Source organism: Amblyomma maculatum, chromosome 11, assembly GCF_055883805.1.
Source record: "Amblyomma maculatum isolate TAMU_Amacu chromosome 11, ASM5588380v1, whole genome shotgun sequence".
Taxonomy (NCBI): Eukaryota; Metazoa; Arthropoda; class Arachnida; order Ixodida; family Ixodidae; genus Amblyomma; species Amblyomma maculatum.
Window position 1 is genome coordinate 111,084 of NC_139354.1, and position 19,765 is coordinate 130,848.

Sequence of the window (19,765 nt, forward strand, 5' to 3'; positions counted from 1 at the left end):
CAGTCTGGTCTTCTGCACAAAATCAATCCTCAGCTGTCCAAAGCCCTGCTGTTGATGCACGTCCAGGGACCCAGACCAGCGCAAGCGCAGGGGAGAGCAAGCACACCTCCTCTCGGCGCCGCTCCCTATCGCCACCCGCCGAGCGAGCACACCTCCTTCCACAACCGAAAGATGGCGGCACCAGCGGCGCGTCAGCTCACCGGCAGCAGCACACCAGCAGGCAGCCCTCGCAGCCCAAGCGCCGCCGCCCTCGCTTTCGGCCTCTCTCCCCCCAGAGAGATCCCCCTCGCGGCTCTGCGTCATCTGCTAGCCGAAACGACAACACACGGTCCGCGGCAGCAACAAAAAAGGTGGGCCCGGCAGCTCGCTTTTCCCAATCTGGGGCACTTGCGCCTGAACGAAAGCATGCCTGTGACACTGTCTTGTATCGCCCAGTAGGCAAAAAGAACAATTTTCTTGCCCACCCTAGAGACAAAATTGCTGCTGAGCTCTGTAAACATAAGGAGGTTAAAGCCGTCCGTGTTAACCACAGACGCAATGTGGTAGCCGTTGATCTGTGCCCGAATGCCGATCTAGCTCCCCTCCTCGCTATCGAGGCCATCTGCGGCGTCGCAGTTAGAGCTAAAGAGGTGAACACAAATTCCTGCGCTGGCCTCCTCTTCGGAGTTTCGGGCGACTTCACCGATGACGAGATCGCCGCGGGGATTGAAAGTCGAGCTCCCGTCCTAGGCTGCTCTAGAAGAGGGAAGACAGTCCTCATCAGGTTCGCTGGTCTCACCCCTCCCGATGAGGTCGCTCTCTTCAAACTCCGCAGACCAGTCCGCCCATGCAGGCCACGCCCTGTACAATGCCTTAAGTGCGGCACCCTTGGCCATGCCACCGCCGCCTGCACGCGTGACGGACGCTGTTTGCGCTGTGGGGCATCGCATGACACGCAATCCTGCGACGCAGAGAGAGCTCGCTGTATCAACTGTGGCGGACCACACGCAGCCACCGAGCCCCGTTGTCCTCGCTGGCAGGAAGAGCGTCAGGTTGCAACTACTCTGTGCGCCTCACAACAACCCCTAACTCGCCGTGCCGCGCTGTCGCAAATTCGACAGAAAAATAACACTAGTGATCCCCCCCCCCAGCACCGCATCAGATCCCTCCGCCTCAGAGCGCAACCAAACTCAAAACGACCGCTCAACCCGCTCGTATAGTGCAGCTACCCGCAGCCGAACACTGACCTCTCGCCCAGACCCTCGCGATGCAGTCATCACCGCCCTGTCCACGGCTGTACAGGCACTCATGGAGCATCTCCCACCCGATTCTCCAGCGCGTCAGCTCTGTGCTGCGGCGCTTGCTGCTCAACATGCCATAACCAATCATGGATAATCGCTTCCCGGTACATCGGCCGCGTATTTTGGAGTGGAATTGCAATTCCCTGCGCCGCCGCCAAGCTGAACTGGCAGAACATCTCCCAAACCACCCTTTCGATGTCCTAGCCTTCCAAGAAGCATATGCCTATGCTGAGGACATCCGCCTACCTGACTTCATTGGGTATAGCAGCCCCTCGGACTGTGGTGCCAGTGCATGTATCGAACACCCTTGTTGTAACACGACACACCCTCTTGGTCGCCCTCGTGCTGTGCTTTATGTCCGTGCTGATACCGCCCATGTAATCCATGACACAAGTGATATGGTGAATGCTGCTTTTGAGTGTGTAGCCGCTACCATCCGCATCAGCGGCACTGACACTTCTGTAGTCAACGTTTATGTGCGCCCATCTGTCGCCTGGGACCCTTCATCTCTAACCCCATTGCTCCGACGCCTCGCACGTGATGTGATTGTGTGCGGAGACTTTAACGCGCATCACACAGTGTGGGGCTCACAGCGCTGTGACCGCCGCGGAAAAGATCTCACCGTCTCCCTATCCGCCGGACTTCTCTGCATTAATGAAGCCCTCCCCACCTTTGCCAACTCCAGTGGCGCACTAACGGCTATTGATGTAGTCTTCGCCTCACAGTCATGTGCGCCTGACTATGAGTGGCAACGCGCACCTGACACACACGGGTCAGATCACTTTCCAATCTCAATTTGCCCGTCGCGCTATCGCCCGCGCACCCGCAATTACCCCGTTGTCAGGTGGGCAAAATTCCGTGAACTCTGCTCCGAGCCCCCAGAGGGAGTCAGCTTTCTCCAGCATATCGTGGAGTGTGCTAAACAATCAACAACTGTTTGCACTGTACCCATCGGCGCTCCCGTTCCTGACATAAAGCTGCTCAATCTTCGGGCCTCTCGGAGACTCGCCCAGAGACGCGCTATCCGCTCACGACCTCCCGTAAGATGGACAGTTTACAACAGAATAGATGCTGTCTGCCGGCGACACGATAAACGCCGTCGCAGGCAAAGCTGGGCTAGTCTGTGTACCACCCTTGACAAACCCCGCAATCAAGCGCGGGCATGGCGCATTGTGCGCGCACTTTTGTGGCCACGCCTCCCCACCTGCCCTGTCCTCGCGGTGGCCATACACCTGGGCATCTCAACAGAACAGTTGGTTGAGCAGCTTGCTGAGCGCTTCGCACCTGCTGCCCCTCCTGCTCTCCCAGCAAGCCACACTGCTACTCGCCCTGCTCTCCAACAATCCGAGCAAATTCGTGCCTTGTGCGATTCTCCCTTCACCCCCCATGAGCTCCGGTTGTCGCTCCTCTCTCGAAAGCACAAATCGGCCCCTGGAGGAGACGGTATCACGTACCAAATGTTGCGCAACCTAAACGATGAGCAGCAAGCCCTTTTTCTACGAACATACAATGATATCCTTGAAACCGGTCTGGTTCCGGAGAGCTGGCGTTGCGCCATCATAGTGCCCATTTTAAAGAGAGGCAAGCCTCAGCGCTCCCTTTCTTCATATCGCCCCATTTCCCTCACATCATCTGCGGGGAAAATCATGGAGCCCATGTCACTCCGCAGACTGGAGTGGCTTGCTACGGAAAGCGGGTCCTTGGCGCCTCAGCAGAGCGGTTTTCGCCCCTTACGAGCAACTGCTGACTGCATTGCGGATGTTGTCAGCACCCTTGAACACGCCCGCAACACCAGCCAAGTGGGATACCTCATCCTGCTCGAGATCAGAAGCGCCTTCGACTCTCTTCCTCACTGGGCAGTGATCGACGCGCTAAAAAACATTGGTGCGACCGGCCGCCTCCTGAACTTTGTCAGTGCGTTCCTCTGCGAGCGAACACTCTCCGTGAAGGTGGGCAACACCTGTAGTGCCCCCCGTCCAGTGCCATGTGGTGTCCCTCAGGGAAGTGTGCTCAGCCCTTTCCTATTCAACATCGTGCTGGCCCAACTACCCTTGTGTCTCCCCCGTGCTGTGCGCGAGTTTGTGCGTGTGTGTGTGTACGCGGACGATGTTGCCCTGTTCGCCTCATCAACAACCCGCAGCAACACCTCATCGCTTCGCGACCTTCAGCGTGCGCTCGATGCTGTCACCGTGTTTATCCGCAGTGTCGGCCTCGCAGTGTCGGCCGAAAAAACTGAAGCCCTGCTCTACCATCCCCGTGGTGCTGCAGCCCGCAACAAAACACGCCCTCTTCGCCTGGACGGAACCCCCCTGCCTTGGCGCACAACGGTTGTTTACCTCGGCCTCAAAATTGATGCCCGCATCACCTGGCACCCTGCGGTGGATAAAGTGTGTGCAGACACCAAGCGCATAGGTAAACTAGCGCTTCGTCTCCTTGCCAAAGGTGAAGGAGCCTCTCCCCCGCTCTGTGCAAGAATCCATGAAGCGATCGCCTCAGCCAGAGCATTGTATGCCCTTCCCCTGCTCAGCCTCAGCCCACTCCAATGGAAAAGGCTGGACACATGCCATAGGAACGCCATACGACACATATATGGTCTCCCCAACGGATCTCAGGTGGCAGCGACCTATGCAGAAACCCGCACCATCCCCCTCTCACTAAGAGCACACAAAACTGCCCTCAACCACATCGAGCGGCTTCACCGAGCACAAGATGGCTCTGAACTTCTTCGCAGAATTTCAGCCAAACCCAACACACGCATCGGTCGTGTCATGTGCCTCTTCCATGAGATACTGGGCCCCCCTCCACCGCCCCTTGCTGCTCCACAACCCCCACATGAAATCTGTCCGCCCCGTATCCATCAGGGTCTCCCAGGTGTGAAGAGCAAACGAAACACGCCCGTATGCGCCCTTCAGCAAGAGGCCGCATCCAAAATTCACATGGATTTTCGTCACCGTACTCTCATCTTCACTGATGGATCAGTCCGTCAGCAACAAAAATCCGCAGCTGCCGCATGTGTGATTCCCGACTTGGACACCTCTAAATTAGGCAGGCTACACTTCCCTTCCTCGTCACAAACAGCTGAGATAGCTGCACTCAATCTGGCAGCCACTCTTCTGGAAACCCCTGAAATTAAAAATGCTGCCATTCTCACCGATTCGAGGGCAGCGCTTCAGGCCCTTGTGCAGCCTAGCAAAGGACCTCGCCTACTGCAAGTATGCGCACGCAACTTCCAACGCCCCGCCGAATCCGGCTGCGATACAGTCCTACAATGGATCCCATTGCGCTGTGGGATAGGGGGCAACGAACGAGCAGCAAGCGCCACCATTGGCCGAGAGTTCGGAGCACGTGGCGCCTACGCAGGAGGCAGCCGACCAACTGGAGAGCCAGACAAGCGGCAGCCTCGTCCAGTCCGATGACGAAGAGTTTACTCCCGTCACCCGGAGGAAACGAGGCAGACCACTGCAGCGCATTCGTCACCGAACCGCTTCCGCGAGCAGCTCAGCGACATCGGGAGCTGCCACTCAGGCGAAGCGGCGCAATGAGCGATCACCATCGCCGCTGTGCGCGACCGAAGGCGTGAGTGTTGCGCCATGTGTGTTATGTGATGGGGCCTTTCCAGGCCAATGCGACTGTGTGGAACTGAGCTCCTCGTCAGAGGAGGGGGCAAATGCCCCGTGACCGTAACCGCCTTCCTGGCGTGTTGCGGCCCTTGTCCGGGTAGGACCTTCGCCCCAAAACAAAAAACTCTCCCCCCCATTTTTGGAGGGGGAGGGGGCCTTGCCGGGGGCGTCGGATGAATGATGATGAATGATCCAAATCAGACTTTGGATTGGGGCTGATGGATTATGTGCGATCCTGGGACGCGGCACCCTCGGGTGCCAAGTCCCCTTCCTATCTGACAACGGCTAGAGGGAAAGCAAAGGCCCCTGCTTGCTACTACGGGCCTTGCATTTCAGTCGCCCCGGAGGAAGGGACCGAGTTGGTCCTGAAAAGTCGGGTTCTAATAAATATTTTTGGTTGGAGATAGTGTTCCCGAAACTTCTGTTTCAAGAACCGAACCAGGTGGATTTCCGTCGAAGATGCTCTCGTTCAAAATCCAGGCAAAAGTGGCGGCCGAGGAGGCATCGCGCATGCGCAGTAGTGCTACTTGAAAAATGTCCATTGGTACATCTTAAGCACCCGAGCTGCACCCGGCGCAAAGAAAGAAATGCCGTTCAAAAAACTACTTCATATGCCTGACGCCTTCATTTAAGGCTTCGTAGATCGCTCGTGTTGCTGTGCATTCCTTTTGAACAGAGCATTCGCATGGCAAGGGCGTGAGGGCACTGCAAAGCGCCAATCAAAAAAGGCATGCGATATTCTAAACTGAAATAAAAGGAAAATTATGTACTGAAGATTGCCTCCTTTTTATACGAGCGAGAAGGAACACATAAAACAATGCAGAAAAAAATTAAAAGGACATACAATAATCGTAATTATAAAACTGCTTGTGCTGAAAGGGTTTCATTCAGACATTTTATTTGAGAAAGCCAGAGCTGGAATTCTCAGTCATGTCCCTCATATAAGGTTCTCTAATCTTTCAAAATTGGCCTTTCTTTGTATTATTATTTCCTTTGGGTGTATTATAAAGGCGCCCCTAACAGCGGTTACTTTGAACGCGGCTTTCACTAACAGTCGCAAGTTTTTGGATTTGACGACTGGTGGTGGTAGTGGTTATTTATGGAATAATCAAACGAAAGGAAGGAAAAGAGTGCTGCTGGCCGCGGCAACTCCTGCCTAAAATCTGGAGCAAGCGAGCTGCGACCGGCGGGAAAGCAAAGGGTTAGGGAGAGGACAGCGAGTGGTTGTGCAGAGGGAAGCGACAGCAAGAAAGGACACGGGGAGCTTTGTACATTATTTCCAGTTCGCCTTTCAAGCACTGCAACATCGTAATAAATTCCCTGATATTTGACCTGCAGCCTTTTTACTTCTCGTAGAAGAGACCATTTATTTTGCCAGTTAAAGTAAACGCTATGGATAGCAGTCTAGAGCAGCAATAAATCGAATTGTTAGCATGATAGGGACAAAGTATACAAGTAATGCATCATTCTTGCAGCCAGTACAGCACAGACCACGGATTAACGTAGTACAACTGCTTGAAAGGTCCTATAAAAATGGATGTCGATCTCGGCTCACGCCCAATATCCGATAGGTCTCAACAGATGTGAAACAGGCCGAGCTCAGGCTTTCCGATGTGCCCCGGTCGTTGCAGTGCATTAGTCGGATGTTGTCAGATTTTTTTTTAAATTCTCGCCATGCCTAATTGTTGTCTTCTGCTTTTAAGGGACATAGACTGACGTTGGCTTTTATTGATGTGTTAATTAGCAAAGATAGAACTGTCGTTTGCCGGCATTTCATTAAAGTTATATATACCATACCATAATCAGACCAAAATGGAGATTTTGTAAGGGAGGAATGGCAAAAGTCCTTGTCCTTTCTTCCTGTCACTCAACTCTTTTCTTATCCGTCTTTTTTACTGTCCCTTCTTCTTCAGTACAGGTGCTTCTGGGGATTAGATAGCAGATATCAGTGCTGATGAACATCTTTTTGCTTCCCTTTTTGTTTATGTGAATAAAACCACTTACTACTACTATATTACTATTACAGGGAAGGCAAAATATTTACCAGATATATCGGTATACCATCGGCTGTATTCACAAGCAGAATGCGATCATATCAACCACGTGCTGCCGACTCGGCAGCCCTTTCCGAGAACTTTCAACCCGTGATCGCATATTGCTTATAAATAAAGTATGGTGGTAAAATGTGCGAATTCTTGTTTTGTTTTTGTTTTTCACAAAACGCAGAATAAATTTGGAAATTTCCCTAATTTCACGGCTAGTTGGCGGCGTAGCTGGCTCTTTCCAGCCAAGGTTTCCTTTAATCATTGAAACATTGCTGCGGGAGTATAATGATCAAAAATAAACCTGGCAACACGAGTTTGGATGTGTTCAAGTTTTTCTCTGGGATGCAAGCGAATAGCGCATGGCGTTCCGATTTGTAATGAAAAGCTGTTCTTTTTCTTCTTTTTTTTTTGGGGGGGGGGGGGTGACTTTATGCAAGTGACGTCGAATGAGGCTAAGAATTTGAGGATACGCATAAGATGTTGAATATATCTACTCCTTGTCATGTTTACTGAAAACTCGACCCCAAGATATGTATGATGCTAAACCCTTCCAAGACGTCGGCAGACGTGCACGGGTGATTAGCACATGTTGACATTTACCATTCATCGGCATGCCCCACTTAACGAAACATAGGTTGCTGAGTACACTGCTAACATGTATAGTGATCATTTTGCACAGCATGATAAATGACAGAGTCGTGCAATATAACCTCAATTTGTACTCCCGAGACGATACCACATCATTTATTATAGATTAAAAAAAAAAAAATACCGAGGCCAAAACAGACCCCTAGGAAGTCTGGGCTCCTGAAAGAACATGAGTTGGTTTAACTCTTTTGAACAAAGCATGCTGCGCTCAGAGACGAATGATTTCTGAACTGAGCAAATCTATTCACTATGGTATCCGAACTATTCATTTTATTTCTGAAGCATTCAATGCATACTTTACATTGTTACAAAAGGAAGTGACGCGCACACGCACATTTCTGTGACCTACGGTCAAAGGTACCAGTAGAAAATTTCCATAACAGTCACTCATGAAATGGCTTGTCGCGAAGGCTAAATCCTCAAGAAAACAAACAAAAGAGGAAAAGACAGCAACACACCAACTTAATCAGAAAACTCTGCCAACGCCGAGCAAACAAATGTCAGCAACCAAAGTGGCTATGATGATTGCATTGCAAAAGGGATGGTGCACTAGACGTAAAATTAAAAAGGAGTCATATATATCTGAGGCAATAATTGACAAGGCACAACGCTGATAGGATGAGGGAACAAATGAAATTGAAAATTTCAAAATGATCGTTGATGATGGCATGTACAGCATTGGGCTTAAGTCAGGTGGAATATATATTGATCCAGAGATTGACGAAATTTCTTCTTTCCAAAGGGATACGATCGCGTGCTACAATTCAGTCTGTTTATTGATTACAAGTTATGGCTGCATCAAGTATTTCGCGAATAAGCTGGTTTTCTATTTGCCGTTATAGTTGTGTTTATAAAGTTTGGAGGGCGGCAGCTGCAGTGTATACTTTCAGGACAGTGAATGGTCAAGTCACCTAATATTTTTTTCTCTCGTTGTGAATATGCTTCTGCAGTCTTTTGCTGACACCAGTGGCCTGTCTGCCCGACGTATTCTTTGCGGCAAATAAAAAGATTTAAAATATAGGACTTCCAATGGCGCATATGAACCAACGGGTGATCGATACGCCTTACTGTACATTCATGCATTCGTTAGGCTGGTTTGTTCATGCGTCGATAAAATCTAAATAGACAGTGACGAGCACAAAATATTATAACTCTCGATCTCTGCGCAGTCCTTATCAGAATGTGGGACGTGATGAACGTCAGAACTAAAGGCTAGTTTTTTGCTTGACCTCTTGCATTCGGTGAAGTTCGATTTCATTTAACAATTTCTTGGCTTCTTAATGACTGGGAAATACAATCTGGTCCAGCAACATATGTACCAGACACATGGTAATTTCAGTAATATCAAGGCGTGAGGAACTATAGTGAGGCAACCGGCAATGGACTACCTTACAACCGGTGATCATAGAACCCATTAGTTTTTCCGTCAGGTGTTATAATCTAATGTTGGGAGAAACAATGTTCTGTTTTTTGACATATTTTCACTCTGATAATTGAGTCTTTTTCGGTTGTGTGAATGTCAGTATAACCAAAAAATATATATTCTGTTCGACAAATTTAAGCGGCTGGAAAAAGAAAACGGCAAGTTAACACAGAGGCATTATGCCTTTCTGCCCTCTAAGTTGGGTTCCCTCTTCCGCACATAACTGCATGGTGAATTTTTTTATTATAGCTGTGAAGTTCGCTGAACTTTCGGATGCGGTATTTGGTTTCCCGTGGTTGGCGCGAGGTAGCAATCAGGTGCACCTGTCACGGGGATTACCAAATTGGTGGGACCGCGGACGCACGACGGAGGCTCGGTTGTGCTGCAGAGCGCTCGTTCCCCCCTCGTCTTGCATTCCTACCAGAGACGTCTTTCCAGCGCCCAACTTCAGGCAGTGTTCACAGGGTTGAATGTCATTTCTGTGGCCAGTGCACTTTTTTTTTTAGGGCTATTGTGCGTAAGCAGGTACCTGTACAGTGGCTGACCACTGTGCGATGAGGCGCCAATGGTCGTTTGGGCTGCAGGTGCGAGCACCCTCAGAGACAACTTTCTTCTTCTTTTTTTTTCTCTTTTTTTTTTTTTTTTTTTCCAAGAGCCTTCAGCGATTGCTCCTGCTGCATACGTTGGTCTATGCACGTGTGTGGAAAAGAAAACGTAGGGGAAAGCAGAGGTTCGGAATGCAGTGACGTCAACGCTGTTTGTAAGTTTGCTTGGGACGTCTCCTTTCCCAAGTTTTTAACATCCTTTCCCCAGTCTTTGATTAACTGACGGAAACTTTATCTTCCTTTCCCTAATCGTCGATTGGTGAGAAGTGTTGCCTTTTTGAAGCCGTCCCCACCAAAGGCGGATACAGAGGGCTTAAAAGTAAGCGCTCTGGTTGAAACCAGGGCTGATTTTGTCTCATCAACCGGTCAGTCATGTAAATAGTTTTCTCCTTGCTTGTTTCTGCTTGTTTTATTTATGTGTGAATGAATAGTTAACCTTTTTTTTCTGCCGCCGAGTGATGTGAATGTTTGTGAGTCCGAACCACCAATCCATCAAGAAACCCCGATTTCATCATCAAGTGTTCCTCACATCGCCACATGAAGGGGAAACTCAACTCGGCCATATTAACGGAAGATCCTGCTACAGGCGTACACAGTTTAGTTGGCAAGGCCATTTCAAGCCCGCGACATCGAAGTCCTGCTGACGGCTGACCTGAAAATTGATTACGACTTCGTCGGCAGCACGACACATCAGAAGCAAATTCTTCGGATGCCGGCATTGATGAGACAAGTGATATGCAAGAATTCAAGCGGATTTATTTGATGCCACCTTTAGGTAAGCAGGTTTATCACATTTTGTTTGATTTTGTAGGTACAAAGTTACATATTTAATTTAGGCTGACCTCTATGGCTCTGTGATACATGGTTGACAATGCGTTAACAAGTGCAGGGTTGTAGCAGTCGCCTTGACCAAGCCAGGAAGTCGGTTTTATTTTTGGGGCCATTTCACTGACTACTTAGCGATAATTATACTCTTCAGGGACATTCGCGTGTTCCCTCTTAACGATTAAGCCGGCCTGCAAAATTTAAAATTTGCAAGTGACTGAGCGCTCCTGAGTTGCAGCGTTAACTTAACCTAGAAAGCGTTTAGTGGCATAAAGTTGCACAGCGAATAAAGAGGTCACACTATTGGTTCGGATATCAGCGCAGGCATCTAATTTTGCTATAGAATCATGACTGTACAACATACGCGCAATTTGGACAGCAGTAATCTATTCTGTAGCGCAAAGGGGCGGTGGTGTGCTTGCAAGCTTTTGTCCTATCTTGATCCTAACAAAACGGTCAGGCCATCAATATGACCGGTGGCCTGCTTTCTTTGGTTTCGTTAACGACCTCCTTAAAGTTATGGGGAGTTTGAAGGTCAAAACATGGCACGAGAACATAGTCACATTTGCATTTTTTGTACATTGTGGTATTTATTTTACGCCCCAAAAGACGAAATTCATCCAGTTTGAAGAAAACAGCCGAAATGTGGATTTCTGAACATGCTCTTTTTTGATGAAAACTTTTGCAGTAAAAAGAATGCTAATTTGACTGCGCACTAGCTGGCTCTTCATAGCGCGCGCTGTCGCTGCACTTCGAAAATATCTAGCTTCTCTAAATGGCTACAATTCATCCTCAGCAGACGCATGCTTGAAACGCAGAGCACACTACCCATTAAAACTATTACGTATTCCCTGACCACGTCTGTAATGTCGGCAGTGCTAGCGCAAATGGATTTGTCTTACTTTTCATATTTTCTGTGCTTTTTCTTTTTTTGCTTTTCTTGGTGCCATTTACCTTTCACCTTCGTGATTGCTTTGCTTGTATTGTTTCTAAAAGACTCTTTTCAGGTTATCACGGCCAGTAACCCTGCTTTCTGGATCAGCAGTCACAGCCTGTGCATTCGGATATTTCTTTCAAGTCTAAGTGTTCTCCATTTTAATGCTGGTCCCTGCTCCTGAAGTGAGGAGCCCACATAGCATCAGCTAATGGTGGACGTACTTGGGTTGACAAAGACAAGTTTTCTCAATGAACTGTTGGTTAATGGGCTGAGGCTTTCCTTTCATCACGATCAGTTTGGCTGTTCGGTAATAAAAATTTGCTGATCCTTGTGGCTGTGCAGTGCTGAGAATTTACTATCTGCGTGGTAATTTGATAAAAATGCCTGAATGCCATAAAAATGCCTGAAAGGAAATTATTTCCTGCTGAGGAAAAATAAAGGAATCCGGGTTGATGATTTTCTGTACCTGGATGTCTGGGAAGAGAAGCATTCCGACCCGATCATATTGATATTGCATAACGTTTCTTGTGCTATTTCTATTCTGACACTTATCCAATGATGTCCACTCACACTCCGACTACTCTCGCTCACAACCACTCACTAGCACTCACGTCCACTCTCGCTCACAACCACTCACTCGCACTCAGGTCCACTCAAACTCACGTCCACTCCTGTTTGCATCCACTCACACTCACGTCCACTCCCACTCGCAACCACTCACTCGCACTCGCACTCACGTCCGCTACCGCCCACATCCACTCATTCCCATTCACTCACCGCCGCTCCAATTTGTGGCCACTCACTCGCACTCACACTCACGTCCACTACCGCCCACATCCCCTCACTCCCACTCACACTCATCGCCGCTTCAATTTGTGGCCACTCACTTGCACTCACACTCATGGCTGCTCCCATTCGCGGCCACTCACTCGCACTCACACTCATGGCAGCTGCCATTCATGACCACTCACTCCCACTCACACTCACGACCGCTCTCATACGTGTCCACTACTCACACTCACGGCGTGAGTGTGAGTGAGGCGATATGAGTGCACTCATGAGTGAGTGCGCCGACCTATGGGCCCAACACCGTTTCTCCATTTCTTTAGGTTTTGAACAAATATTACCACAGTAGCGGCTGAATACGAATATTCTCTATTTAGATGCTTTCAGTGTATGTGAAAGATCTGTTTAGCCGTTTGGGCCAGCTCATAGCATGTAATGAAATTATCTTTGTTGAGTCTAAGGCAGAAACCACAAAAAGCTACTACTACGCTCAACCGTTTTGCACGCAGAGGAAATGAAAATTTGGATCGCTGTTAGTGTGAGTGCAGACAGCGCAAGCGAAAACGAAAAAAAAAAACTGGAACGTAGGTCCCAGTTTTTTTTTTTTGTCTTTGCGCTGTCTGTACTCACGGATTACCCAACTCGCCCAAGCATCTGTTATAATCAGACTTACACTCTCGTTAAGGAATGGCAAACGAAAGGTAAAGACGAACCACTGGTGGCCAAAAACACTCTTTGCTAAGCAACCTTAGAGCGAAGCTAGCCAATCCGGTTACATCTCTCACTATAGAGTTTGGTCCAAAATTTTACATTCTCATTCGCAGAATCAAAAAAGTAAAAAAGCAAAACATGCATTCAATACTTGTGAAGGACAGTCCCAGAAAAAAAATACGCCACCGCCGCACAACAACGGCGATTTACAGTTCGCAACCTGCATGGCACCTTCGTATGCCTTCGTATATTGCATCAACGAGAGGACAGTGCGATTCAAAATGCTGTAGTATTATGTGGAACAAGAACAAATGTGAGTATAGCGAGGTACAGCACACACCTACATGCATAAGTGGTAGAGTGCGTTAACAGATGAACTGAAGAATGATTACTCACGAACACGCATATTCAACGCGAGGCGCCTGCGTGACCCGCGGTCCCGCAATCCTCTGGCCGCGCCCACCCGACGTAAGTCGCCAGGTGTCGAGAGCAGGAGCGCGCTAGAAGCCTGCGTGCGAGGGTAAAAAATCTATATCAAGCAGATATGTCTGGCCAACAATAACTGTACGCAAGGTAGTGTCCAAGCAACAAATACAAGACCAAGATCATCACTCACATCGTCCAAACAAGACATTCACAACTCGCGCCACAGACACAAACTAAAAAAAAAAAAAACCACATACAGGTGCCACAAATTATGTTCACATTCCCTCCCAATACATCTAAATGAGTCTGCTTTTCGAGTTTCAACGGCAAAAAACACATCAAGGAAACGCTTCTTTCAATCGCTGATCACTTTGGCCAATCTGGTCAGCTGCAGTTCATTACAAAACACAATGGCTTTTGCACTAGCTTTCTTCCTCACAAGGATAAAATTCTTAATTGCCTGGGTCGCCTTCTCTTCGTATAGACCAGCCGGAGCTGCGAAACACTGTTGTTTGTCAGTTTCAAGAAGACAAAGGTTATTCCTCTAAAAAAAATCAGGACTTGTAAATGTCTTCTATCTGTAACAGGCCCATCTCCCGAGAAGTCCTCAGTAAGCCTTCAAGCCCATCCAAAAAGCACTTTTCATGCACCACACATCCTTCGCAACAGCTCATAAACAGTTTCAAGGACTGAAATTTCATTTCTGCACAAGGACAAAGAGGCCTCAATGACACATGTGCTGTCTTTTGTATCTAAACGCCTCAAAAATTTCTCGGGCAATCCTATCCCGACTGTTGCCTGAGAAGGCGACCTTAGGCAATTAAAAAGAATTTAATGCTTGTGAAGAAGAAAGCTAGTACACTCTAAAAAAAAAAGTGTAAAAGGAGGGTAACTTCGGGGTTTATGCTATCTGAAACCGCATGGCTTAAATATACCCTGCGCAATCACCCGCACGGAAGACATTAGTCTCTTTCGCATGACTTTACACCATTTCGTTCCTGCAGCTCAAGCAAAAAAAAAAAGTTTGCCGCTTGTTTCTTTTTTTTTTTATGATGGTAACCGGTTTCAAGCTGGGTGAGGCTGTGTTTCTTCTTCCCGTCTGATGCCCTTTCAAGAGCTACCACAAAAGGACCCCCCGTTTTTCCCTGGAGGAGGTGGGGAATCGTCGAAAGTTGGGAGCATCTTATCTTTTTACAAAAAGCGGTGCCTCCCCCCTTCACTTCCCCCCCCCCCCACACACACACAGACACCCCTTGCCGTCCCGTCTTTTGACTCGTCCCGTCTTTTGAGGGAGCAAGGCCGAACTCAGAACAAGAGCGGACGGAGAAGTGTGTACGCTGCAAAACAGGGAGAAAGGGGAGGTGAGGGGGGAGTGGTGGTGAGGCGAGAAGCGAAGCAGTTGCTTTTTAGTTTTGTTGCTTTTATTCTCAACAAAGCGTCACGTGTTCGTAGTTGCTTGAGCCTGCCTGAGTTCCCTGCGACTCTGCGATTCCGAGAAGACGACGACGGCGATTGTCGCACGAGTCAGCGTTCGTGCTCTTTGTCGTTGGTACTCATCTGTGTTTTCAGAAAAGTCCGGCTGCTCTCAGCGATTATTTCATCGAGTGCGCTTATCGGTGCCTCCCTCTGAAACGACTTCGTGAAAGTGTGAACTTCGGAATGAAACGGCGGATGGCTGGTCGTCGCGGTGGTGGTGTTCCAATGGATCCTTGGCGCCAAATTTCAGCTGCGCATGCAAGTGACGTTTTACATTTCGTCTTACGTGTTTTTCTCTACTATTTAACTTGGCCTGAACATGTTTTGTTATTGCTTACGTCCGCGACGCTGCTTCTTACTGCTGTTTGTCTGTGAAACGGCCTCTGAGCATGACGTCTTGGATCCCAACCTGAGCATACCACTCCCTCAGTTCAGACTGGAGGAGCGGCGCATCCCAAAATTTTCAGATGGTCCCGGCCTTTTTGCAGGATGTTAATGGTGCATTTCTAGTCGTCTACGACGCTCACATGCATATCCTGCGGTCGAAAGTATGCGTCGACGAGCGCAAATCCAGTCCCGGTGATACGTATTGACGTCTTTGCATGCCGCATTATTTTTGCTCGCTGCCTACAATCGATTTTGATCGTCTGTTGTTGCTGCTTTACGGGAACGTTGCCATAAATACGGGGGAGCATGCAGGTTGATGGGTTAAGTTTACGGTTCTTTTGCCAGCAACCTGTACGTTCGAAGGCAGTGCGCTTGATATCCTAAAGCCACGCTTTCAGAATGCCGATTTAACCCCGCAGTTTTGAGCTGGTAGCGTCGAGACCGGAGGTGGGACCGAGCCGATTCGTGTACATACTGTCGCAGTGACACAATGTGCAGGAAAGACATTTCTCAAGCTTTTTTTTTTTTTTGCGCTGCAGGCTCAAGTCCTTCGTCTTTTCTGCGCAAGAACGTAGACTGTCGTTTCTTCAAAGAATTTGAAACTGGTCACTGCTATCCGTGCTGTTAAGTCCAAAGCATTGTTTCCGTTCAGAAAGGGGCGTTTAAATTGACACGTGCACTTTTGTGGCACATATTGCTGATCACTGACATCTGCCTCAATGTATACTGCTTGGGATTCTCGTCGGAGAATATTTATGTCGCGTGCCATGTGTGTGTCTCCTTGCGTGTTGCCATTTTCGCTAATGCCGCGCAATATGGTGCACGCCCAAACAGTGACTTATCAATTGAGTTTCATTGTGTTTGAGGGCGTGTGCGAGTAAATAGTGTTATTTAACTTGCTGATCACTTATGTTAAGAACTGATAATAAATATTGGACTCGATCAAATCACTTAACAAGTGAAAAGTCTGGGTTAGCTGGTGATCAGATGTCTTCAGCATTGAAGCAAATCATGTGTCACCCCTTCTCTGCTTTAAGACTGACTTTCTTTTTGTGATTGGTACATAAAAAGACCACAGCAAAAAAAAATAATTACGGGGACAAAGGAACAAAAAATGACAGGACGGGCGCTGAAATACGTTTTATGTTCCTTTGTACCTGTTTTCTTTTTTTTTTGCCACTGGTCTTTTAGGGTGCTAAGTATGAACCAACTGGCCCAAACAGCTATTTTGATTAAATGTGTTAATTTTTGTTAGCGAGCTAAGGGAAGTCTTTATATCACTAATATTTTTCATTTGGGGATTTGCTATAGTTTCTACTCAGCTATTTCGATTATGAACTTTTCAGCCTCCTGACCAATAACAACACATTCTTTTCCTTCTGTAGTTTCTGTTGCCAGACATTGTGTTATACTCATTACTACAATTCACTGGTACTGAGACATTCCCTCATTGAAGTTAATGTGTATTGTCATTGTGCTAGCAATTTGTCATAAATCTGCTATTCTAGTTTATTTTAGCAGTTATTGCAACTGTAAAGGGGTGGCAGATATTGTTACAGATATATCTAGGAACAGGAGTTGTAGCTTTTAAGCTCATTGTCAAAATATTTGAGTCATTGTTTTGGCATGTGTGGTGCCATTATTTTTTGTACTATAGTTATGTATTTACTAGTTACGAGTATCATGCTAATGTTACGAATGATACCTTTGCTGCAGCGTACTTGCCAGTAGGAGGAATATGGTGTAGAAGTGCTGTTACTCCCGCTGCTAAAGATCAACCTGTTTTCTTCAGAGCTGGACGACTACTTACGGCAAGATTTGTGTGGTATGTATTTTTCGACATAGCTGTGGCATTGTGGTCTGTTCATTGTTGCTTTATGTCTATCAAAGAGCATATTTTTCTATGCTGAGGAGCAATAGCCCTGGCATTACATTTATTTTGGAACCATTCAGTGCTATTGAGCAAGTTAGCAAGGGAGGAATTTTTTCAGTATGTAATCGATCTGAACATGGTGACTTCTTTTTATTGAGTGAGCGGTTAAGGGGGGACGCGGGGTCTTAAACTGGTCAAAAATGGGCGAAAAATTGATTGTTGAGCCGTTTCCGGTCCGCTGATTGGCTGAGGTTTAGGAGCCTTGTTCCTATGCTGTCTTCTGGACCACCTCAGAAGACAGCATAGGAACAAGGCTCCTAAACCTCAGTGCGTCATCCACGCATCTCAAGGATTGGCTCTACCTGAGCATGTGAAATCTGTTTTGTCGCTGGGACCTAAGTTCGCCCTGGATCCAAAACCGTCTTCAGTGGAGCGGCTCACGTTCGTACACCAGATTTCTAGGATCCTTCCCGAACAAGAGTCCGACCACTGTGTTTCCGCAGGTGTAGACATCTTACAACGATGTAAGTTGCAGCCTTCTAGACTTCCTGTAAATCGAGTTAAGTCCTATCTTGAGCAGCATTCGTTGTGTCTTCTTCCCGCAGACAAAGAAGGGGGGTTTGCTGTACTGCCGTCTGCTCTTTTTCATAAAAAAGCATGTGAAGCTGTGTCCTCCGCTTTCAACTGTCATCCAAAACTTAATATGTCAAAACTTAAAGCTGAAGCAAAGAAACTATGCAAGAAATTGGACCTTGGGTCTGTGCTCAAAAAGATTACAGATTGTAAAAAGGAGTTCCTTCAGGTTTTCTTCAGTGCAAAGACCCATAAAACTGATGTACCGTTCCGTGCTATTGTATCTGAGAATGGCACATGGCAAAAATCTGTGGCCCTGTGGTTACAAGAAAAACTAAAACTGCTTTCTGTTCAAGATCCCTTCCTTGTCCGTAACTCTGAGCAGGTGTTAGATTTTGTTAATTCACATGCAGATCAAGGCGTTTTGGCTTTTTCTGTTGATGTAAAAGACTTGTACTATTCCATTCCGCATGACGCTCTCCTATCCTGTATTGAAGATAGCATTGATCAGTATGGGCTGATTGCCTTTCAAAATGCTTGTGGTATATCAGTGAATGAATTTTTAGAACTATTACGATTTTACCTGACTTCGACTTTCATAATTTTGGATGGAAAACCATACCTTCAGAAACAAGGCATCTGCATTGGGTCGTGCATAGCCCCCATCCTAAGCGATTTATTTTTAGCCCGGCTGGACAGGTCTTTTGCTGATACAGTAACTGATACCAATGTTATTAGGATTTTTAGATACGTTGACGACTACCTCATTGTACTTAACAGAAATGACGGTTCCTTCATGGATGACGCTTTTAATGTCCTTGCGCTGTTTCGTAACCATTTCAAACCTCTAGAATTAACATTTGAATTACCTGAAACAGGTGGTATTCAATTCCTAGATATTAACTTCATACTTCATCATGATCGGACGTGCTGGATGTTTAAACCTTGTGGCGAAAAACCATTGTTACCTTTCAATTCATCGCACTCTAAACTTGTGAAACGTTCCATTGCTCGCCTTTTATTTGTTTATTCTCTGAAGAAATCTTGCCCGCACCTCATGCATGACAGTTTTTCACAACAGTGTAAGCGTCTAGAATGTGCCGGGTACCCTTCCCATCTTCTTGTGTCCGTGGCCGAAGGCGTTTTGAAGAAAGTATGCCAGAAAAAAGCGGATGTCAGTCAACAGGCCCCGTGTAAGAAAGAAAAAATTGCCGTCATCCCTTACATTCATAGGCTGTCCCATAATCTGAAAAAAGTTGCGCAGCGATCGGGAGTTAGAGTGGCTTTTTCGGCTCCGAACAAGTTGAGTCAGCTATGCACTAAAACTTCGTCAGAAGCCAAGAAGGTGATAGACTGCACAAAGAAACATAAAGAAAAATTTGTTAATTGCATCCAAAATGTAGTCTACCAAATACCCCTATCCTGTGGCAAGCAATATATTGGTCAAACGGGCAGATGCCTCAATGATAGGCTTCGTGAGCATAACCGGGATGTCAGTAACAGGTGTGGTAAAGGTTTGTCGGCTCATTGCCGTGTTTGCAATTGTATTCCTCTCCTGAAAAAAAGTATGGTTTTAAAAGTGCACAAAAACCGGTTAACGTGTGAAATAGTTGAAGCTGAATGGATTACTCTTTTGAAAGATGATTGTATTAGTAACCCTTCTGTCGCGTTGTTGCCAAAGGAGATTGCGTATCTGAGTGACATGACTTGCTAGCGCATGTTCTTTGGCACATGTGATACGCGGTGGTATAAAACCATGCTTTCTTCCTTGAATAAACATTAGTTGGAAGTTAGCGCTGTGTGTGTCTTCTTTCTCTGTCCTTGTCTTGGTGCGCTACATTTTGTTCCCTTCAAGGTTATGTTCTCTGATGGGTATAATTTTCAACAACTCACATGCTCTTATGTTGCTAGGTATGTCCACAACAGAATGAAACTAAAAATTAAGTACTGTAGGTGATATGTAATGGATGATATTTTAGCACTTTCAGCTTTATTATTTCTTTTGTGTTGTTTATATTGTTTTGTGCCATTTGTGCCCAGCATATTTTCTTTGTGTGTCACCACTACCATTTAACTAATATATATATATATGCCCCCACCCCTTATGTCATGTCTATGGGCCTATAAAGGGAGAATAAATGAAATGAAAC

General features: G+C 47.1%; 1 protein-coding gene across 2 annotated transcripts in view; it reads right to left on the minus strand.

Moving 5' to 3' along the window:
* LOC146172628 (uncharacterized) overlaps positions 1 to 19,765 on the minus strand; it is an 84,150-nt gene that overhangs the window by 24,225 nt on the left and 40,160 nt on the right. For both annotated transcript variants that reach the window (XM_084584032.1, XM_084584031.1), the window contains one exon: positions 13,277 to 13,388. In XM_084584032.1, coding sequence (XP_084440158.1) covers positions 13,277 to 13,388 — 112 coding nt within the window. The remainder of the gene's footprint in view (positions 1 to 13,276; positions 13,389 to 19,765) is intronic.